Below are 21975 nucleotides of genomic sequence, written 5' to 3' on the forward strand. Positions count from 1 at the left end.
CCACGGTGCAGGTAAGGTACCCAGGTACCCGCACCACCACCAGCATCACTGCGCCCTCCAACACCTGCTCCTTACAGTATCCATGCATACATGCATGGCAACACCATTGCTGCCGCGCGTGTCACTCGCCAAGATGATCAATCACGCTGCACTTGCTGGCGCTTGCGTCGAGAGCGGCTGGACTCACTGCACTGGAGGCCCCAACTCTACGGCATACATTCCATTTCACTGACAAACGCGCAGCGTAGTGACGAGATGCTAAGTAAACAGCCGTGGCAGAAAATGTAGCATTTGCGAGACCCAGTCTCGATCGTCCGCCCACTGGTATAAATATGTACACATCCAAGAAGAACACCTTCCTCACCCAAGCTCCAATCACCCCGTTTACAATGAACCGGCACCGGCACTCGTGCGCAGCATGTCGCAGATGCAATCGGCAGGGTCGGAGACGTACTCGTACGGCACGTCGAGGCTGCCCTCCTGTGTAATGTCAATGTTGCTGTCGTTGAAGATGTTGTCGCGCTCGACAGCGAAGCCAGGTTCGTTGGCGTCCAGGTCGGTCACGATGGCGCGGCGGACGCTGTTAAAGGCCGAGTGCTCGACCAGCACCTGGGCGTTCTCGCGCGAGTTGACGCCGGAGGCGGGGATGTTCTCGTAGCAGGAGGAGTAGATGTGGGCGGTGCCGAAGCGGACGCTGGGGCAGCGCGAGTTGATGTTGTTCCAGTAGTTGTGGTGGTAGGTGACGTGGAGGGTGCCGCTGTCCTGGTCGCCGTTGGAGCCAGAGTGGCCGATGAGCGAGGCCTTCCAGTGGTCCTCAAAGCGGCACCAGGAGACGGTGATAAAGTCCGAGGCGCGCTTCATGTCGAGCAGGCCGTCGAAACGGTCCTTGTCGCCCACGATGCCCTCGCTGGTGAACGAGCAGTGGTCGACCCAGATGTACGTCGACGTCTCAATGTCGATCAGGTCCTCGCCCTCGGGCGGGTTGTGCATCTCAAGGTTGCGGACAATGACATTGGTCACGTCGACCATGCGGAAGCCCGTGTCGACAAACCCAGCGCTGCCCACACCGATGATGGACGTGTCGCTGGACACGCGGAGAGAGCCGCAACCGGTGATGGTGCCTTCGACGTTGATCACGCCGCCCGCCTCGAGCGCAGACTCGAGCTCGGAGCACGAGGTCACGGTGGTGCCCGCGCCGGAGCCACCGCCGGTTGTACCGTCGCCGTAGCCGACGAGCTCGTCGACGGCGGCGGCGCCACACTCGTTGCTGGCACCAGAGTCGGGCGCGGGAGCAGAGGACGCGGTCGCCGTGGCGGCTGGCGCAGATGTCGCCGCCTCGGACTCGGTAGGGATCACAGAGGGCTCGGGGATGTCTTCCTCAGCATCCTCCTCTGTGTTCTCGGTATCCTCCTCGACGTCCTCCTCGCAGTCCTCCTCGGTGTTCTCGGTATCCTCCTCGACGTCCTCCTCGACGTCCTCCTCGACGTCCTCCTCGACGTCCTCCTCAACGTCCCCCTCGCAGTCCTCCTCGGGAGCCGGAGCCGGAGCCGGGGCCGGAGCAGGGTTAGAGTCGCCGCCAGTGCTTGTGCTGGCCAAGCACTGCGAGTACCACTCGTTGTGCTCGACACACTCGTAGCCCGAGATGCAGCTGGTGTCACCGGTGAAGTTGTTGCCGCCGCACTGCTGGTAAGCGCCTGACTGGGCCACGACGGTCGAGGCGGCGAACGCGAGGATCGCGCCAGCGATCTTGGTGTTCATCATGGTTGGACGAGTTGAGTGAGTGAATGGATAAAAGTACGGATGAAAGGGAATGTCAGTGGGCAAAGGGTACCACGATGAACGAAAGACGGAATGGAAACAAAAAGTGAATGGATGGGCCTGCCTGAGGTACTTGGAACGAAACGTCTTCCCAAAGTCGGTCCAAGGCAGTGTGTCCTGCTCGTACTTGTACTCGCGGCTCTCGAGTAGCCAGGCACGGCTGGCCCCTACTACGTACGATGCTCAATAAACACACGGTGTTTGAGAACGCTTGGCGAATCGGCTCCATGACATAGAAGACCCGGGATGATAGATTAATCGTTTCCACGTATGCGCCCAGTCAAAACGGTGGCCCGGTGGCATGGGTTGCGTTTCAGGCCTTTGGCGCTGGGAACGAGCTGCGTCCACTCGTTGACGCAGCGTCACGCGTGCGGCGCGATATAATCAATAAGTCGAAAATGGCTTTTCCATTGTAATGATAGTTGGTTGGTCCCTGGTCGCAATGCTCAGGATAAGGTTACCAATTCACCATCCCTGCTTTTGAAGAAGAGGATACGCGGCGACCTCACCGCGCATACTGTCCTCCTCCAAGTCCTTCTTCCACACCGACAATACGTACGTGTACGCACGTACGCGCTGTGCCGCGCAAGATGGAAACTTCACTGGTGTTCGAAACATTTCCTTTCCTCCAAGTCCGCCGAGTGGTTAGCTCGATTTCGACATGCGCCGATTGTTCATGTTGGGTGCAGGGATTCACGGCTCCAGAGTCCAGAAACAAGGGTCTGTTTCCAACTTTCCCCTTGAAACGCACCACTTGTTCGATGGTACACCCGCCGCACATATGATAGATTACCTACTTACCTTAATTAATACTCTATTGGATACAAAATCTTAACATCAAAGAGAGTACGGAGACATATCATCGACACCTGCGACCCTGCCCCAGGCCCCCAGCCCCAAAAGTCCGAGTTTGATATAGTTACCAATTTCATGTGACAAGGACGACAGAGTCTTCCTCGCAACTTGGCAAGCGGCAAGCATCAATCTGCGACGAAGCCAAGTCCCGGTTCACGGCCCAGACAGCAACCCGCATGGGCCCTGCATGGGATATCAAGGTTTGGCCTGTCTGCTCAAGTTCAATTGCAATTAATGAATCGGCGGCACACATTCCCCGCAAGGCGTACGCAAGGGACCTGGGTAATCAATCGACTTGAGAGCGGCAACCAAATGCCAAATGCCGTGTGACGGCCCACGTTTGGAGATGAGAGGGCTCGCATACGACGCATACGCATAGCCACGACGCACAGCAGCGTTTCAACCGCAAGTTCGTGCCATTGTACCACGAGGTCCGCATCGGCGAGGTACTTCGCTGCTCTTTGACGCTTTGCGAAACACGGATAGCCCCTGATGGGAAACAGGCATATTGGCGGTAGGGGCCTATTTCTGAACACATGTCCTGTCTCTAACCGTCTTTTGACAATTCTTCGCATGAAATTTATTTTCCCCAAGCTTTTTCTGACGTTGTTTATAGGTTCAAAAATACCTCCCATCCCCCGTAGGTATTGAGTACCTTACCTGGACGACCATTACTCTTCCTCTCCTCTGTGCGATTTCGCGTGACACTGGTATCGACAGAAAATAGAGGACACATGGATGAAAAGAGACCTTCGGCATGATGGGATACCCGTTTAACAGCACGCGGCTCAATGCGGTCGTCTTCGCTCAATCCATTGTATTTGTTCCGCATGGACAAAACAGGACCGTCATCTCGCTGAGAGCAGTTGATGTCAGAAAAGACGCATGCTCCTGTCGGTCCGGTCGACGCGAAGTGGCTACCCTGGATGCTATAGTAGAATGTAGGCGACGCCTCGTCATCAGCTTCCTTGAATCCTCTCTCTCCCTTCCCCATCCCCATCCCCAGCTTTCTTGCACCATCACGATAGCTACCGCTTCCCCGTTTTCCCAACCCTCTTCCCCTCTCTATATGGCATCCAGCCCGGCAGACTCAGTCAGTCGCCTGCATGGCCGAAGTGAACATGCGTCATCATTCCCGTCCAGGATTGAGTTTCTCTGCGGGCCGCGGAGTTTGCGTGAACCTTAACCCACCCGTGCGTCCATCTGCCGCCAACGAAAGGACGAGATTGACTCTACTCATGGCCTTCCTCCACAGTGGCTCCGATCGACAGTTCGTCACTCGATGTCTTCTCCCCACCACACCACTGTTACTCCAGATCTCCAACATGTTTCGGTCCGACAAACAACGTCACCACAAATGACCCAGCACACGCGGTGGCCTACTTCGTCTACATAAGAGGATGGGCTCTTCTTGTTCCGCGAGGGACATGTCTGCTACCTCAAGTGCTCAACATAGTCCACAGAGTGAAGGGAAAGCAACCCGAGGACCCTCACCATGCGCTCACTTCTCATCGCGACGACGCTGTCGCTCACAGCTTTGACCAAGGCCCAGAACACCACCAGTGCCGCCTCGGCCTCACCGTCCAGCACAGCGAGCTATGTGAATCCAGACGTGCCCACCGGTGTGCCAATCGTGGGCGACTATGGCGGTCAGTATCGTCCTCAGGCACACTTCTCCCCGCCAGAGTACTTTATGAACGACCCGAATGGCATGTTCCTCGACGACAACGGGACCTGGCATTTGTATTACCAGTACAACCCCACTGATCCTGTGGCCGGGAACCAACATTGGGGCCATGCCACTTCGAAAGATCTGTACCATTGGGAGAACCAACCGATTGCCCTCTTCCCGCCGGCCAACGACACCTTTGTCTTCTCGGGCAGCGCGGTGACTGACCCAAACAACACCTCTGGCTTCTTTCCCAACCAGACGAATGGCGTCGTGGCTGTTTACGTACGCTCCCCGTACATCCCCATCAGCGTTGGCAACTCTGGCTGACAAAGACCAAACAGACCCTGGCCCAATACTTCCCCACGGAACCAGGCCCCCAGACACAGGCCATTGCCTACTCGCTCGACGGCGGCTACAGCTTCGTCCCGTACGAGGGAAACCCGGTGATCCCAAGCGAGTCGTCGCAGTTCCGCGACCCCAAGGTGATCTGGTACGAGGACCACTGGGTCATGTCCATCGCCTATACGCAAGAATTTGCCATTGGCATCTTCACCTCGCCCGACCTCAAGGAGTGGACCGCGGCGAGCAATTTTACGCACCACGGCCTCATTGGCCTCCAGTACGAGTGCCCGAACATGATCCGGATGCCGTACATGGACGAAGACGGCGAGCGCCAGGACGACATGTGGCTCATGTACGTCAGCATCAACCCCGGCGCACCCGTCGGCGGGTCCATCGGGCAGTACTTCCCCGGCACGTTCAACGGCACGCACTTTGAGGCCGTCGATGCTGTCGCCCGCATCGCCGACTTTGGCAAGGACAACTACGCGGGGCAGTTCTTCTACGGCCTTCCCGAAGAGGAGCTCCCCGTGTCCATCGCCTGGGCTTCGAATTGGCAATACACCAACCTGGTCCCCACGGCAGATGAGGGCTGGCGCAGCGCCATGAGCCTGCCTAGGAGGAACTACCTCACCAAGACGAAGCGTATCGGCTGGAAGCTCATCTCGGAGCCGTACGATCTGTCACCAGTCCTCGGGCGGGAGCTCGCCGCCAACGAGACAATGGGCAACGGGTCGACCACGGTGGACTTTTCCCAGGTCGAGTCGAACGCGGTGTACTGGGAGGCGAACGTGACCGGCATACCCGACTCGGGCATCCCTGGCTCAGCGACGCTCAACTTCACATTTGTGAGCCCACAGTCGGGCGAGTTTGTGCGAGGGGGCTACTACTTTGGCGGCGACAACCCGTTCTTTGTCGATCGAGGCGGTGCCCAGGGTTTCGACAATGTCTTCTTCACGGACAAGTTCTCGACCAACAGCCTGATCGAGGGCGACAGCTGGTCCATGAGCGGCATCATGGATCGGTCCATTCTCGAGGTGTTTGTGAACGGGGGCGTGGACAGCGCGACAAACACATTCTTTACGACACAGCCCCTGACGCATCTGATCGTGTCAGCGGGCGATCTGGTCGAGGGTATGGAGGTGAGCTTGCGGGTCCATGCCCTGGAGAGTGCATGGGCGTCGATGGCTGATGAGGATGATGGTCTTGTATATGGTAACCAGACGTCCCGTATGGGACAGGAGGACATGCGGCGTTTCCTGGGCGCGGTCTGATGTGTATATAGAGGCGTCGTCCCGTTTAGTCGAGACGGTGTGCATATGTATTCATGATGATGACACCATGTTGGTCCATCCCGTCCACTTGTCCAGCATACCTTCAGCATAGGGCCCCAACTACCGCGCCCGGAGACGATAGCAGTAGTGGAAGATATCCGGATCATTCTCATGGCGCTTCTGCGTGGGGACATGCGCCACCGTCTGCACGTCCAGGGGCAAGTCTGGCAGGTCGAAGCGATGGGCGGAGAAGCTCAGCGAGATCCACACACCTCGGTCGGCCAGACAGGAGGCCACGCTCCGCGCCATGCTCCGGACTGCGTCGTCCCCGCCGCAGGCGATGGCGTCCACGGTGCTCTTGTCGACGACGAGGTCGTACCTTTTCCTCGATTGGAGGTTTGTGGCGTCCGCCACGTCGTATGTCATCTTGACGTCCCCAAAGGCTTCCTCTTCGAGTGCCCTGCCTCGCTCGGCGGCGAGGGGCTCGTAGTCAATATTGGTCACGTTCAGGATGCCCCGTGCGCGAAAGTGGTTCTGCAGGGCGCTCGTCCCGGAGCCAATGTGCAGGACGTGTGAGTCCGGCCCCAGGTGCCGGGGCAAGTGTGGTGAGATGATGGACATGAAGTCGTGTGAGGAGAGGAGCCACTCGAAGCATGTCTCTGAGGTGAAGCGGTCATGCCAGTATGACTGTTTCTCAAAGTCGGCGGCCATTGTAGGGGGTTATGTAGATACAAGGATCGAATGGATCACAAGGAGTGTCTGGGCTCTGGAGTCTGGGGAAGAAGGGTATCTGTACGGGATCACGAGTATATGTTACTGTTTGATATCATGAGCAACAACACCAGCGTTTTTTTCTTCACGATTTTGTGGGCAGCATGGTGCTCGGATGTCGGTTGTTTTCTTGGCCTCGAATTCTAGTGGTGCTGATGTCGGCACCAGCTGGTGTGCATGACTCGTGTGGCATGTGTCGACGTCTGGTGTGGCGGTGCGATCTGACGGGGCGGCGTGATTGGTGAGGAGGATCTGGCTGTTCTATTTCAAGATGACAATGACATCTGATTGGTCATGCTGGCGCACGTCTCCCGACACGTCAGCGGGCCAAGCCACAGTCGAGTCGCCTTGTTAACAGCCTTGACAGTCTCATCCCTCGAGTGTCTCACGACCAGATGCTCAAACACCACACACGTTTTGTTTTCCTTCGCTGTCTCCATTCCTCTTGCTTGCTCCTGTCTCGGCGCGATTTGTGTTAAAATTCACTCGCTTTGACGACTCTAGTTTCCCGGTCCTCCTCAGGTCAGATCTCCTGGCCTTCCAGTTACGCGTACATGCACCTACGCCAGTATCCATCGATTGATTGAATTAATTCAGACACCAGCACCCAGGATGGCACCAACGCTGGACGCAGGCGAGCTCGCGCCTGCACTGGCGACGCGCGATCTGCAGAACCCAACACACACGCAACAAGTCACGCTGGGCGTCATCGCGGCCTACGTCGTCGGCATCGCCATCCTCTGGAACGTCCCTTACCTTCGCATGGTGCTCTGGCCGTTCAAGATGCTCGTCATCGCCTTTCACGAGTTCGGCCACGCCAGCACGGCCATCCTCACGGGCGGCAAGGTCAAGAGCATCAGCCTGGACCCCAACGAGGGCGGCGTGACGCACCTGTCCGGCGGCATCAGCGCCATCACCCTGCCCGCCGGGTACCTGGGCAGCTCCATCATCGGCGCCGTGCTGACCCTGTGTGGCTTCAACATCAACGCCTCCAAGATTGTCAGCATCGCCCTCGGCGTCTGCTTCCTGCTGACCCTGTGGTGGGGCAAGAAGGACTGGCTGACGATTCTCACCATCCTGCTTGCCGTCGCCCTGCTCGTCGGCTGCTGGTTCATCAACCACGCCGAGGCCCTCCGCTTCGTCGTCCTCTTCATCGGCGTCATGTCTTCGCTCTACTCCGTCTGGGACATTTGCGACGATCTCATCCTGCGCAAGGTCAACTCGTCGGACGCGAGTGTCTTTGCCAAGCGGTACGGTGGCTCGTCGCGGTGCTGGGGGCTGATCTGGTCCGTCATCTCCGTCATGTTCATGGCGGCGGGGATCGTGGTCGGCCTCGCGGCCTTTTCGCAGAGCTTTGAGCAGCAGAGGGAGGATGCTCAGCACTTTATCCCCACATGATTGGAAACGGGACGAATGGCAGTGTGGTTCGGGTGTGGGAGCACCAGAGACGGATGCGAATTTGTATGTTTTGGGGGAGTTTGGGAAGGGATGGCAACGCAATACGGATACGATGACGACGATCTAGTTCTGGATACCCAATGCAACTGTGTATAAGCCTACCAAGCCTCGGACTACGCCTCACGCGAGCAAATGCCGCGGGAAAGCGTCACATCCGGCCCTGCTGCAGGACCGGATGCCGCGAGGAGGGTCACACCAGATTAATTCACCCGGTGATGGGCTCACGACTCCATGTCAGATGGCGTTGCTAGCCCTATCGCAACACAGCATGACCACAATGAGTTTGAATCGGCTGAGCTGGGCTGGGCTGCCTAAGAAGGAGTGGAAACTCTCCGCCCGCCTCCCCGGCTAAAGAGACTGTTGCCAATCGTGGAAGGTGCATTTAATGATATGAACTGCCGAGTGGAATATGGGGTTCCCCACTCGACCTCGGCAGCGATTTGCATTGAGCCTGAATGATTCAACTGCCACATGCAGGTCCTCGCTCGCGTGTGCGCAGGCCAGAGAAGGACATGGGGAGGGCAGATGCGGATCTGTCCGAGATCCACGAGAATAGATCCGCCAGCAGAGGTGGACCGTGTCTTCCCTGCTTCTGTGACGGTTTGGATCTTGGCTGGCCGGCTAAATGCGCGGACTCTTTGTCTTCACGAGGATGGAGACGCCTTCATCAGATCGCTCCCGTGTTTGTCTCATGTTTCGCACAAGGACGAATGGATACTCTCATCACGCCCCGGTCGGGCGCATTGACTTGGTAGACGCATTTCGGACGACGGCCTCCGCTGTTTCCTGAAACGGATGTGGAAACCCTGACAAACGAAACAGTATATAATCACGGTCGAATCTGGCTCAGCAGATCTCTCCCTCTCTGTGCAGAGCAGCTCCATAGCCCGCAGATCAGACCAAGCCAGACCGACAGACCAGACAATCACCATGGTTCGCTTCACCTCCCTCGTCGTCGCCGCTCTGACGGGCACGGGCGTCTTGACGGCCCCGACCCCCGAGACGGACGACAGCCTCGAGGTCCGCCAGCAGGGCGTCGAGCCCGGCCAGGGCGTCCACGACGGCTACTTCTACAGCTGGTGGACCGATTACGGCGCCCCGGCCACCTACCGGAACCTGCCAGGCGGCACGTACAGCATCGACTGGCAGTCGGGCGGCAACTTGGTCGGCGGAAAGGGGTGGAACCCAGGCCTGCGCGCGAGGTAAGCACCGTCAGCTCGCTCCCTTCTCCACGAGACATGGACCAACACGGACACAAACAGGGCCATTGGCTACTCGGGCACCTACCAGCCCAACGGCAACTCCTACCTCGCCGTCTACGGCTGGATGCGCAACCCCCTCGTCGAGTACTACATTGTCGAGAACTTTGGCACCTACGACCCCAGCACGGGGGCGACCACCCTCGGCGAGGTGACCTGCGACGGGTCCACCTACAAGCTCGCCTCGTCCTGGCGCTACAACGCGCCCAGCATCGACGGCAACCGCGACTTCCAGCAGTACTGGTCCATCCGCACCAACAAGAGGGCCGGCGGTACCGTCAACACGGGCTGCCACTTTGATGCCTGGGAGAGGGCGGGTCTGCGCTCCGGTCAGCACGACTACCAGATTGTTGCCACTGAGGGCTACTACAGCAGCGGCTACGCAGAGATTACCGTCAGCGACGTTGGCAGGTAAGCGAAGCTAAGCGGCTGCCAGGTCGGGGTGGGAGAAGACAGCAAGCGTGGACATGTTGTGCAGGGCGAGGAAGTGGTCTGGCATCAGCTACGTCAACTCATCACCCGATAAGATGCTCATTCAACATTCTCCACGTGACAACTGTCTGCTAGGCTATATGTCGACAACGTGAAATTATCGGCAAGTGATCGCCTCGCAGACTGTTACATCATCCCACAGACTTGCATCCCCGCCAGCACAATCTGACGACGGGAACATGAAGCAACTCATGTAGCGATCACTGGAAGACGGCATGTGCTAGTGGACGCTCCCGCAGTCATCTCGGCTGATTGCCCTGGCACAATTACCAAAGTAGGGATCTGGGCAGCTCACTGTTTGGCAGACACAACGACGACCCCTGAAGAGCCTCATGTTGCTGACGTCCATGTCGGAATGTCCATCACGTTGGAGCGAGTGAACAGAAGACTTGCCGTGGGTACACGGCAAGACACTGGCAACCTTGTCGACTATCTCTGATGGCGGTTTGGCCCGTCAAGCGTGGAAGTGGAGAGGTAGTCCGGACAGGCTGACGTCGAGAGCTCCAGCAAGATGTCAGTGTTTCGTTCTGAGACAAGTAGCTCATGTCAAGATAGCACGGTATGTTTCTATATCGCAATGTAAGAGATGGGAACTGGAGATCGCTCTTCGAATCGAACATGCTCCTGAGAATCATCCTTGGGGATCAGGTAGCTTGAATATTATCTGGTGATGTCCTGTACGCCTCAACGTGACGTGGTGCCAGCTTGCAGTCATGCTTCTGAAGCTCCTGTGTCCGATGCTGCAGGGCCACTGTAGAGACTTGTAAGCAATAGATGCACAGTCTCGCCCATGATGCTGATGGCAGATCCAGAAGAGCCAGGCTACCAGTAACACTTTTTTCCCTAAATCAGAACCAGGAATGGCACCGACACCCTCTCTTTTGCCCCTCCTTGGCGTAGTTGTGGCTCTTCCTATAGCGCTCGCTGGCTTTGACCCAAGCTCACAAAGCAGTGTAGCCGTCTACTGGGAAGAGAACGACCACAAGCGTGATCCAGCCCCACGATACTGACGACATTGTCAAGGTCACCAGTCTTCCGGCCAGGGCAGCGGCCCTTTTTGTCCTGGAGCACCTTGCCTACTTCTGGAATAATGAGAGCTTGACCCTATGTAGACACTGGAAACACATCACTGACCGGAGGGAGAGATCTCTGTTTTCAGTACAGGCCCGAGAGATCATTGGTATAAATTCGTGTATGCAAGTAAATCCAAAGCGGTGAGCGGTCCCGTATGTGTACGGATGCTGCGCTGAAAATCACCAAAAAGCACGCACGCTGAAATCAAGGATTACGGGGAACGATTGGACGAGACGGTGACACTCTGCACCTGCACGATATTCTTGTGCCTCCAGTCCGCGTGTGCGAGTTCCTCCTCGCTGCCGTGGTGCGATCGTCCCTGCGCCTCCCAGGGGGCGACGCGTCCATCCTGGTGATGGCTGTCCAACACGCCCCGTGCGCTGTTCTCGTCGGACGAGTTGTTGTTATTGTTGCTGTCTTCTCTGTCGATGGCCGTCAGGCTGAACGGATCTTCCCGCACCCCCTTGCTCTTGCGGGACGTGTGGCCGCCAATGGTGCCCTCCTGTAGACGACCGCTCGAGTCGCGGAGTTCGGTCGGGCCGGGTGTCGAGAGGCCGAAGCAGTAGCCTACGTTTCGGACGAGAGGGCGGAGGGTGGCGAGGCTGCCGGCTGTGATGGCGAGACCCTGCTCGGTGCAGGACCAGATGGCGATGTCGACGGTGGCCCCTAAAGGACGGTCAGCAATCGTGTTCGCGGGACATGCGACAGAGAGACGAGGAAATAGACGCACAGAGAAAGTCGGGATCCTTAAACTTCATGACGTATGGAAAGCGCACGACCACGGCGGCACTCGCACTAGAAGGTGTTGCTGTCAGTGACCCAGAGTCCAGTCGACACGCACGCGCCAAGATCACTTACACGCAGGCCATGGTCATGATGGGCACCAGGGCCATCTTGCTGCGCCTGTTGATGTTCAACGTCCAGATGATGACCATGGGCAGGATGGCAAAGGTAAAGTCACAGATGACGCTGCACGCGCTGTACAGGTAGGTGAGGGCGATGATGACGTCCATGCTGAGACAGGAGCCGCTCTGGTCCCTGTTCCAGAAGTAGGAGATGGGCGTGCACTGGAACATGGTGGCGAAGAAGAAGACGATGCCGGTGAGTACGGTGATGACCATGACGCCGTAGATGATCCACACGTCGGTGCGGCGGATGGTGATGCGGAGCAGGAAGTAGCCGATGGAGATCTTGGAGGCGATCATGGTGAGGCAGTACCAGAGGTAGCAGAACCACCAATACTGGGCGCGGCTGTCAGTGATCTGCTCGGGGAAAGTGATGATGAGGTGCCCCCCTCGCTTGTCACACACCTTCATTGCGGTTTGGAAGTCTTCAGCTGTTAAATCAGCGCGATGCCGGCCGGTGCCATGTTCGACGCCGTTGAGAGCACAGGTGACGAAGAGAACAAATGTGACCTGGTAGCTTCTGTCAGTCTGCCTGTTTGACGCGCAATGCTCGCTAGGTTCGGGGGCTCCTCTTACCAGAGCAAAGACCATGCACCAGTCATCGAAGCCGAAGCTCTTGACCAGGAACACGCGCGTGTAGCAACGGAGGACAGTGGTCACGAATGCTGCCACCACCAGTACGTAGCAGACAGCCTGCAGCTCTGGTCCACGGTTCGGGACGCCCATTCTGGCGGGCGGTTGTTGAGCACGCCTACCGAATAGTGTTTTGCTCGCCCGCCTGCAGTGAGGGGAGGTGAGACGGCAGTTGAGGTTGGATAGGTCAGGTATGTTGAGTTTGGCAGGACAAGCGAGGGCGTCGCTATCCTGTGTCTAATAACTCTGGATACGTACACGTACTTACACTTGCTGATTGGGCTGGAACTCGGATAGAAGGGGACCCGTGGGTTCCTGTCAAACTACGTGGTAGGTAGGGGAGCGGAAACATACCGTCTGAAAGTCCGAGTCCAGCTCCACCCTCCAGCGTCGGTCTTAACCTGGAAAAATGCACAAATACCCCCGTTCCACCCAGAGATCTTCAAGTGATGGGCACTATCAATCTCATATAATCAGGTCCGTCAGGACCAAAACCTGGCTCCTGGGCCTGGCCTGGCCTCGGCTCTCCGCTCTACATGTAACTGCCACGCGGGTCCACAGCACCTGCAACGCCCTCCCAATGAGTTTGTTGCAATGTGGAGAGCTAATGCCGCTGGGCAGGGTCCGTCTCTGCCGTCCGTCCGTGGCGTCGAGTCTACGGTGCTGGTCTGCGAACAGGCCCCGATATTTTGGGGCTCGATTGGGGATGCTGGCCGAGCGGAGAGCTCCCCTGAGTCAATATTGCTCTTGGCTTTTATTTTAGTCTTGACTGAGGTCGACATGAATTAACAAGGTCACAGGTGAGGTGTACTGCGTACGGCGTAAAGGGCCTACCTCTACGCATACGGTATCATTGGCCCGATGCCAGCCCTGATCATTTGAAGCCTTGAAGGCCCCTGGACCCTGCCAGAGCCAAGAACGCCTGCGAACACGTCGATGGAAAATGAGCCGTCACATAATGTCAGAGGTATACTGCAAAGGATCTGCTGCTGTAGACTGTAGTGTCCGACACGTCAATGCGATAATAAACGAGTCAATGCTGCCCGGAATTCTGGGTCAACTGCTGCAGCCATCCAGGGGCGCCCTCCACAGCCAGATGCCAACGCCATCTTGCGAGGGGCATGACAGGAAGTTGGGCAGCAATTTGCGTCCGAAAGTGCGCGTCAGATTCTCCATTCTCTGCTCGCATTCCTAGTGCCGCAGGTTGTCTGTCACCTGTCAGTGACATTCTCTCTCGGGACTTGGCTTTGAATCCCTCGAAGGATTCGGCAGTTGCGCCACGTTTTGGCGAGGATGGCTCGCAGGCTCCAGCTCCTTGGGCCCAGCATGAACCTGCAGGGGACCAGTGGGATGGGTTTCCGGGCTCTGCATGGTTCCAGTGCAGGGTTCCAGCCCAGTGATCAATGAATCGTGTTGTGCGTCTGTCGAGCGTCGATCCGACTCGATCGTTCCTACGACCAATCTGAGATGCGCGGGCCAACAAATATGACTGGCGTTGATCCCAATGATTGTCTCAGTTGTACAACAGAATACATATGCCTAGAGTACAGATGTATTGCCCGACGCATTCGACGACGGAATTGGTGTGGATGACCGTCGACCGACACCCCGGACCAATTATATGATTTGGGCAAGAGAGAGTCGCTGCCAGACAGGCGCTTCCATGCTTCCAGGGCCGGACCATCTCGTCCAGGAGTCAGGACTCTAAGCGATGAATATTAGCACAGCCAAGACCTTGGCTCGGATTTCCTCGTTCCCACGCCAACGTGACACTGCAATGGTTTCGCCGTCAGTCCCATCTGACGTTAGCACTGAGCAACGAGGGTCCGAGGGACCACATTATCACCCGCAGCCATTCATTTCTAAAGCTCTCACCCATCTCCAAGTCCCTCCCTAGCTCCGCTGTCAAAACGACACTTTTCGAACGGTGCGCTTCCCTGGCTACCCTTGGCTGGTGAAGTACTCCACAATCTTCTTGGCCAGTTTGACTCTTACAAGTTATAAGTTATAACGTAGATGTACGCATAGCTACCTAGTTAGGCAGGCGGCCGATGGGCTTCGTGGCGGCTTCCGCTTATCTGATCCATGGGGCGGCGGGAAATTCCGATACAAACAGTATATGTGTATCTCCTGAACCTGAGTGTGATGCTACCCGCTCTTGTTGAAACACGGTTCATCCCACATTTCGACTTCCTGGAATTCTTGCATACACCCATCGGAACCGACTCAAGTGTCATCGAAAGGACATGACAGACTTGGACGCTGGTTTTCCCGTGCTGACGGTTCGAGAGCTGGCGTCATCGCGGCGGGCGATAGAGCAGATTTCCGCGATTCCACATCTTCGCGTCGCCTTCACGTTTCGTGGAAGATTCGAGGGGTCTAAGAACTGGAGTTGAGGAGTCGAGGAGTCGAGTCGAGGACAACATGAAGAAGACGGGCATGACTCCAGGAGGAGAGGAGACTGGACGGTTGCGCCTCCCACCTTTCGTGGCGCGGCTGTCATACCATCTGTGGCTCAGCAGCCACAACCAATCAACGCCAATAATTGAGGCTGACGGCGCCGCTGCGCCCCGCGCATGACGTTCACTCAGCCCGCAAATGCGCCTTGCCCCTCCGCTACCGGTTGTCCGGATCACCTCCACATACACATACATATTGTCCCATACATCTTGCATGCAGCCCATGCGCCTTGGCTTCGACCTTCAAGACTTACCATCAAGACCACATTCCATATCTACAATGTCCAACTCGGATTACTACGGCGGCGGAGGCGGCCACGGCCAGCAGCAGCAACAGGGCTATTATCCCCAGCAGACATCCTACGGCCAACCACCCTACCCCCACAGTCCCCAGCCTGTCCCCCAAGAGTATCGCCAGGACTATCCCCCGCAGCATCAACAGCAATACCAGCAGCAGCAGCAGCAGGGTCACTCTCCTTATCCTCAGCAGCAGGGCTACGCGCCAGCCCCTGCCCCTCAGCAGCATCCCCAGCAGCCTTCCTACGCGCAACAGGCCGATCCTCGCCAGAACTACGGCGGCCACTCGCCCCAACCGCAATACCACCAGCCGCCACCACAGCAGCAAGGGTACGGCCAGCCGCACGACTACAACCGCGCAGGCAGCCACTCTCCCTACCCGCCCCAGCACGGCGGCGCACCGGCCTATCCCCAAGGACAACAATATGCCCAGCAAACGCCGTACGGCCAGCAGTACCCTCCTGGCCCGGGCGGCCCCGACGGCGAAAAGGGTCTCGGTGCCACGCTCGCGGGCGGCGCGGCTGGCGCCTGGGGCGCCCACAAGCTAGGCAACACGGGTCTGCTCGGCACGCTTGGCGCGGCGGCCGCCGGTGCCATTGGCGCCAACGTGCTCGAGCACAAGATCAAGCCCAAGAAGAAGAAGGACAAGAAACACAAGAAGGAGAAGAAGTACAAGAGCAAGGGGGTTGGTGGCCACAGCAGTAGTAGCTCAAGCAGTTCCAGCGACTCGGACTGAGCATGGGCCTGGAAGGGCGTGGTATCATGAACGGAGGTTGGCTACTTACAGGGCACACTGGCGGAACTCGAGATTTATTGCTTTATCTTGCTTGGCGTTATGGTGTTAGAATATACGGATGTACATGAATTTATGAACAATTGCTCAAAAATTCATCCCTCCGATCATCCTCCCTGTCCTCCTCAACTCTTCATCGCAACACGACGGAAAGACCATGGTCAAGAAAGTCCTTCTCGATGGCTTCATAGGGCGTGAAATACGTGCCATCAAAGTCCAACGCGCTGTTGGCGGCCAACACAATACCGATGAGCTGCCCCTTTGCTGTGACAACCCCGGCGCCCGACTCACTAGCAGAGGAGAACCGCTGGGGTCTGGCATGGCCATCTCGCCAGCCGTATACAAACAGGTCCCAGGCGAGTTCTTCATTCGCCATCTGCTTTGGGCTCGCATACCGGTTGCAATGACGAAGCGACTCTCTTCGGCAGATAGAGATGTACCTAAGCACTCTGAAGCGGCCACTCGATAAGCGGGATCGTGGGTTATGTGGTCGAGGCGTTGGCGAGCTGGTGCGACGGTTGCCTGCGATATCTCGTCAGGGACATCGTCTGCCATCTTCCTTAGGGCCTTGAGGGTTCCAATTGCTAAACTTCCTTCTCCATATTGAGCAGTGGAGTGCTTCTAGAATTGAGCCAGAGATGAAATAGGCTGTGTTAGTATTGACTCTAGGGCTTGCTCGGCTATTATAGGGCAGAGCGATATTTATAGGACTAAAAGTTGTCTGGGGCTTTTCTCATTTCCATCTCAAGCAACTTTTCAATGCTATTTATCACAAGATGATCAGATTAAATTCACGCTAGGTCAGAACTCTCACATTATCCTTTATAATGTTCCCTACCCAAGGTGAGGAATTTCCCAATAGTTTTGCCTCGTCTAGACCTATGCTTTTCAGCATCTCTGATTCACACAGCCGCACGCACTTACTCTTCCAGTATTGAGTACGTCCTAGCTCACATCTGCCGACCCCATGGACGCCTACACCGATGAACAGCACGTACAGCCTACCACGGCAGAGGCCGTCACGTATTACCGCGGCCTTGGCTCCTCTGTCAAACTCGTAGCCCGAACATCTCGCTGACCTATCCCAGAAAGCGTCGTCTTCCTCAAGCACTTTTCCAGTCCAGCTCCGCACCCACTACTAGACGACCTGTTCAGACCAGGCTCCCGGATGATCGACAAGTTGTACGAGCAGCTGAACAACCACCACATTTTTTGGTTCACGTATTATCATCACCGACATTGTCGCGGTGGAGCAACTACTATGGGGTGGTTTACGCGTCGAGCTAGAGCGTCAGGCCACTTGGACATCACAATTCACGTGCTGCGTCATCATCACGAATGACACGGAGCCGACATGGACGCACGCGCAGGCGACCGTAGACGCTTGCCTGGGGATCTTCCGCACGGACAATATCCCGGACACTGAAGTGGAGATGATGACCACCTCTGCTGTTGCGATGTCTACTATTAGACAATCTCAAATGCCCTTGTTCACTCTTCTGACGACAGAGACGCATATTGCTCCTTTCACCACTCAATCTCCTTGTGATCCGGATACTCCCTCACACCCTCAATCTACTACTGGCCCGCCCGTCTGCCCGTCTTCTTGACAGCAAACGCGCTCGAGATGTTGTTCAAATAGACAATGTCGCCCAGCACGCCGCACGCTTGGGCCTTGACCGGCAGTTGTGCCTCCACGGGCTTGGGGCCGCCGGCGCTGGGCGTGCGGAGCGGGTTGCCGGAGGTCCACCACGTTGCTGTGGGCGAGAAGTAGTCGGGCAGGCCGGCGATGTCGCATGTCGAGATGGCGGTGAGGTATGCCGTAACAAGGGCTTGCGGGGGATGCACCTCGGGAAGAGGGTTCGATGTAGTAGGTTTGGGAGTGTTTGTCTTTGGTGGTATTGTGCCTTGGGAGATGGTGATGGGACTGGCCTTTTTACACATGTCGCCCGCAAACGTATTTCTGTGCATCATGATGCTTCATTTTTGGCTTTGATCCAAATCGCCGACCTGAAGGATGCCTTTATCTCCCACGTGCTTAGGGGCACGTGTCTCCTGTGCCTTGCAGATGACAGTCTGCCTATGCAATGCAGGGACACATCAACTCACGATACTTCAGTGGGTCGGTGGAAACAGTATTCATGCATGGTAACTCCTCCGAATGAAACAGAACTGCCCTCGTGCACAGATATTATACATTAGTCTCTAGACCTGTCTGTACATCTGTTTCAACGCGCACGTCTCCAAACTCGGGAAGCTCAAAGGCTCAAGAGAACAAAGAAAAGCTTAAACTCGAAACATAGTGAGGGTCAAGAACGTTCCTTGACGGAAGAAACGCAGGAATCCTCCCCCGGGTTCTGATCCTTCTTAGTGCGTCCCGATTGTAGTCTCGGTTCCGAGTCGACCGTGACCCGCCCCCCGAATGGATCGGGCACGCGTCGGTAGTTGTATCACAATAGAAATAAATCGGTGCAAGGCCCAAGGTCAAGGTTGTCTTTTGCGTAGCAGTGCCATATTTACCCGGCTAGCTGCCAAGGTACAAATCATTTCTCCATGCCAAATCTTCACAACCTCCCCTCAAGCACGGAGTGCCTGCCTCTCTGATCAACCTCAAACGCCGCCAAGGGTATCCGGTCTAAAACACCTGACTCCCCCATGAGAAGCAGAAATCATTGCATGGCTCGTATACTTAGCCCAGACAGAGACCACAATCTGACATTCTGAATTACACACCGCCACCCATGAATGCTGCCAGGTCGTCCATCTCCAGTAGCTGTCTTTCAAATTCTGCGCACAACTCGGGTGCTGTCATGTCCTGCTTTGAGGCCACCACCGGCTCGTGCGAGTTGTTTGGCATGCCGTGCATGCTGGCGGGAGCGGGAGGGCTGAGCTGCTTCGACTCCGATGGCGGTGCATAACTTGCGTAGTGGCTGCCATGGGGCGGCGAGTTGGTGGGGGCTGGCGCAGGCGACTCGGTAGGGCCACCGTTGATGGTGGTAATGCCAGGCCGGCGAGGCATGGTGACGGGGGGCTCGCTCTCACCGCGCCCAAACGGGGTGTTGATATGGGGTCCGGCGGGCGGCATGGAATGCTGGGGTGGGACGCTGCTGCTCGGGACCGAACGCTGGTCGTGGTCTGCTGTGTCGGCGTTGGACGACACCTCGTCTCGCACGAGGGCTGCGTTGGAGTTGTGGCGTGAGCTGCTGGCAGCGTCATTGTGCAAGACGCGCTGCATCACGGTCAAATGGCGCAGCCAGCTTGACATGAGCGGCCAGTGCTCGGTTCCCTGCGACATGAAGCGAAGACTGTGCTCCACAATATGCGCAGCTGTCTCGACCGCCGTGAGAGGCGTCAAGCCCTTGAGAGACAAATAGGCTACAGTAGCGCCTGCCGTGAAGATGGAGAATGACATGAAGATGGTGAAGCAAGGCGCAAGCTCCTTTTCGCGGCTCGCCCTGTTGTGCACGGCTTCCAGGATAGTGATGATGGCGTGGCACGATGTGAAGAGCCTGTCCACGAGGTCGTGGCACTTTGGCGTCATCCGGAAAGACTCGAGGTGGAAGCTGGTGGCGGTCACCTCCTGCAGCAGGCGACGGCGGTGCAGAAAGATGCTCGAGCAGTGCAGGAAGCAGTGCAGCATGGCAAATGTGTCGCCGGTGCCCTTGGTCACGTGGTTCTTGAGTTGGCCAGGCTTGTCTGCCAGCTGGTACGGCAACATGGCGCGCAGGTTGTCGACCTCGCGCAGCAGTTTCGTGACCGACTCCTCATGGTAACTGTAGATGGTGTTGGTGGTCAGCATGGCGACCACCTCGCGCCAGATGGTGGCAGCCAAGATGATGAAGCCAAAGTCGCCCATCTCGCCCGTGCCCGGGGGCGGCGAGACCACGGCGGCGTGGTTGGTTGCTTCCAGCTGCTGCGCCAGCGTCTTCACGTAGACGGGCTCCTCGGAGTCGAAGTGATCTTCCGAGCACGGCAGACTGACGTCGGCATAGTCCGCTTCGGTCAGAGCGGAGCGACGGCCTGGGGTGCTAGTCAACAAGCAGTCGAGCATGTAGAGCAGCCAGAGGGTCCGGCGCTGCGTCTCGTCGGCGACGAACTTTCGACGACGGGCCTCTTCCCTGGCGCCGTCGACGCCATAGTCGTCCCTCCCCGAGTTGTGGCTGTTGACGATGCGGTACATCTGAAGCATCCTGACCGCCTGGCCAAGGAAGATGTACGCGGCGACCGCCTTGCCGGAACCCCACTCGTGGACGATGACTAGGCAAAGGGCCTGCACATCGGCGAGCGTAGGGTTGTTGAGGTTGACATTGATGGGACCCAGGGCCTTGGCAGCCCATGTCTCAGCGCCGGCGGTGGGTGAGCCATAGCGACGGATCATGGGACGCGACGTGCTGCTACAGCGTTAGCTACTGGCTGGGCCGGGTCAAAGTCGGGGAAAAGTGGCCCCCGGAAACCTGAGGCCGGAGCTCCGATCTCGAGTGGGGCTGGGGAAATGCAGAACTCACCGGGCCGCGACTGCGAGTAGACTGTAGATGAGGACGGGCTCCAGTGTGTGGTCAGGCGCCTGGATGTCTTGCAGGATGGAGGTCTTGTGGAAGGCAACGCAGGCCGGGAACGTGCGTAGCACGACGCGCTCGCACTCTTGCAGGTGCTCATTCGTGATGCTGGGGGGTGGCTGTTAGCAAATCAATCATACAAAGAAATGAGACAGCGCGCGCTGCGGCTGGATCCGTGCCTCAGCGGCTGCTGTAGGGCTGCGGGTGGTTGGGCGACCTACAATTCCTTGTGCGCGTTGGTGGTGCGGTTGGCGCTGGGCGTCGAGGCGACGACCAGAGGTCGAGGCTCGGGGATCGAACCAGCTGGGCCGGGCGCAGCGTCGCGTGGTGGTCTGCTGTGAGAGGCGGACACTGGTCGACCGGGCGCCTGGCCATGGAGGTAGGCCATGCGCTCAGAGGGCAGGTAGCACTCGTGCGGGCCTTTTGCGCAGTTGCGACAAGGCGGCTCGCCCGTCTCGTAGACGCATTTGGTCTTGCCTTTGCGACAGCGGACACAGGCGCCCCCGGCGCGCTGCGCGCTGCTGCGAGCGACAGACGTGGCCATGGTCAGTCAGGATGGCGACGGGAGAGGGAATAAGAGTCGTGAGCGCAGGATGCGACGTGGTGAGATGAGATGGGAGGAGATGGGCGCAGCGAGGGTTGTTGGAGCTCCGGAGGCCAACCGTGGGTCCCGGAGCTACGGCAAACGCGGTTCGCGCTCGTTGCGAGGTGGTGAGCACAGGTAGAGGAGTGCAACGCGAGCGCAGAGTGTGCGACGCAGAGGAGGAGAAGTAAGAATGTGAGGGCTGCCAGGCGCGCGCTCGCCGAGACCTTGTGGACGAGGCAGTCGAAGAGGCAGCGATGCTGATGTAGGCAGGCAGAGCAGGGTGAGGCTGGTGGGAAAGGTGAGGGTGAGTGAGTGAGTGCCAGGGTGAATGGATGGGATGCGCGAGTATCAGGGCGGAAGGGAAAGTAGTGCCATCACCCGAAATTGGGGTGGAAGGAGCGAGCGAGACGGACCTGGACGGGGACGCAGCCACTCACGGCGTCGGCGGCCACGGCCCCTCTGTGCACTGGCGTCCGTCAGGTGCTGCCTGAGGCACGTCAATCCAACCAAACATTTCTCCGCTGGCCCACTCCGGTGTTTTCCTCACTGTCTGTGTACTGTGCGTGATCATCTGCTTGGGTGAGCAGAGGAAGGCCTGCCACCACAATGATGAACATGGGGGGGGAACATCGATCGCCTTGGCGCATCTCGTCACGCATAACAGCTATTCTGTCTTTCACAGAGCTCTCTCATCGCGACAGCAAGGCCCTCCGCATCCGCGTTGCTGACCACCG

General features: G+C 57.6%; 10 protein-coding genes across 10 annotated transcripts; 4 read left to right on the top strand and 6 right to left on the bottom strand.

Annotated features, from left to right (window-relative positions):
* Window positions 1-384: 384 nt before the first annotated feature.
* J7T54_000881 (uncharacterized protein) lies at window positions 385-1761 on the bottom strand (the record flags this gene model as incomplete). Its single annotated transcript, XM_051504915.1, has 1 exon — window positions 385-1761. One exon carries the CDS (start codon window positions 1759-1761, stop codon window positions 385-387), a length of 1377 nt encoding a protein of 458 aa, XP_051363594.1.
* A 2407-nt stretch (window positions 1762-4168) lies between these two features.
* On the top strand, window positions 4169-5958 carry J7T54_000882 (uncharacterized protein; the record flags this gene model as incomplete). The annotated part of the gene is made up of 2 exons (XM_051504917.1): window positions 4169-4627; window positions 4687-5958. 2 exons carry the CDS (start codon window positions 4169-4171, stop codon window positions 5956-5958), a joined length of 1731 nt encoding a protein of 576 aa, XP_051363595.1.
* Window positions 5959-6078: 120 nt separating this feature from the next.
* Window positions 6079-6669, bottom strand: J7T54_000883 (uncharacterized protein; the record flags this gene model as incomplete). The annotated part of the gene is made up of 1 exon (XM_051504918.1): window positions 6079-6669. The coding sequence occupies one exon, from the start codon at window positions 6667-6669 to the stop codon at window positions 6079-6081; it is 591 nt and encodes a 196-aa protein (XP_051363596.1).
* A 672-nt stretch (window positions 6670-7341) lies between these two features.
* J7T54_000884 (uncharacterized protein) lies at window positions 7342-8127 on the top strand (the record flags this gene model as incomplete). The annotated part of the gene is made up of 1 exon (XM_051504919.1): window positions 7342-8127. The coding sequence occupies one exon, from the start codon at window positions 7342-7344 to the stop codon at window positions 8125-8127; it is 786 nt and encodes a 261-aa protein (XP_051363597.1).
* A 990-nt stretch (window positions 8128-9117) lies between these two features.
* Window positions 9118-10033, top strand: J7T54_000885 (endo-beta-xylanase; the record flags this gene model as incomplete). The annotated part of the gene is made up of 3 exons (XM_051504920.1): window positions 9118-9389; window positions 9450-9857; window positions 9925-10033. The coding sequence occupies 3 exons, from the start codon at window positions 9118-9120 to the stop codon at window positions 10031-10033; spliced, it is 789 nt and encodes a 262-aa protein (XP_051363598.1).
* Window positions 10034-11223: 1190 nt separating this feature from the next.
* J7T54_000886 (uncharacterized protein) lies at window positions 11224-12643 on the bottom strand (the record flags this gene model as incomplete). The annotated part of the gene is made up of 5 exons (XM_051504921.1): window positions 11224-11678; window positions 11743-11807; window positions 11871-12253; window positions 12323-12427; window positions 12494-12643. 5 exons carry the CDS (start codon window positions 12641-12643, stop codon window positions 11224-11226), a joined length of 1158 nt encoding a protein of 385 aa, XP_051363599.1.
* Window positions 12644-15289: 2646 nt separating this feature from the next.
* Window positions 15290-16042, top strand: J7T54_000887 (uncharacterized protein; the record flags this gene model as incomplete). The annotated part of the gene is made up of 1 exon (XM_051504922.1): window positions 15290-16042. The coding sequence occupies one exon, from the start codon at window positions 15290-15292 to the stop codon at window positions 16040-16042; it is 753 nt and encodes a 250-aa protein (XP_051363600.1).
* A 190-nt stretch (window positions 16043-16232) lies between these two features.
* Window positions 16233-16475, bottom strand: J7T54_000888 (uncharacterized protein; the record flags this gene model as incomplete). The annotated part of the gene is made up of 1 exon (XM_051504923.1): window positions 16233-16475. One exon carries the CDS (start codon window positions 16473-16475, stop codon window positions 16233-16235), a length of 243 nt encoding a protein of 80 aa, XP_051363601.1.
* A 1202-nt stretch (window positions 16476-17677) lies between these two features.
* Window positions 17678-18073, bottom strand: J7T54_000889 (uncharacterized protein; the record flags this gene model as incomplete). Its single annotated transcript, XM_051504924.1, has 1 exon — window positions 17678-18073. One exon carries the CDS (start codon window positions 18071-18073, stop codon window positions 17678-17680), a length of 396 nt encoding a protein of 131 aa, XP_051363602.1.
* A 751-nt stretch (window positions 18074-18824) lies between these two features.
* On the bottom strand, window positions 18825-21199 carry J7T54_000890 (putative transcriptional regulatory protein; the record flags this gene model as incomplete). The annotated part of the gene is made up of 3 exons (XM_051504925.1): window positions 18825-20490; window positions 20605-20763; window positions 20877-21199. 3 exons carry the CDS (start codon window positions 21197-21199, stop codon window positions 18825-18827), a joined length of 2148 nt encoding a protein of 715 aa, XP_051363603.1.
* Window positions 21200-21975: the final 776 nt, after the last annotated feature.

This window comes from Emericellopsis cladophorae (genome assembly GCF_022114955.1).
Source record: "Emericellopsis cladophorae strain MUM 19.33 chromosome Unknown NODE_11_length_583618_cov_114_125112, whole genome shotgun sequence".
Classification (NCBI taxonomy): domain Eukaryota; kingdom Fungi; phylum Ascomycota; class Sordariomycetes; order Hypocreales; family Bionectriaceae; genus Emericellopsis; species Emericellopsis cladophorae.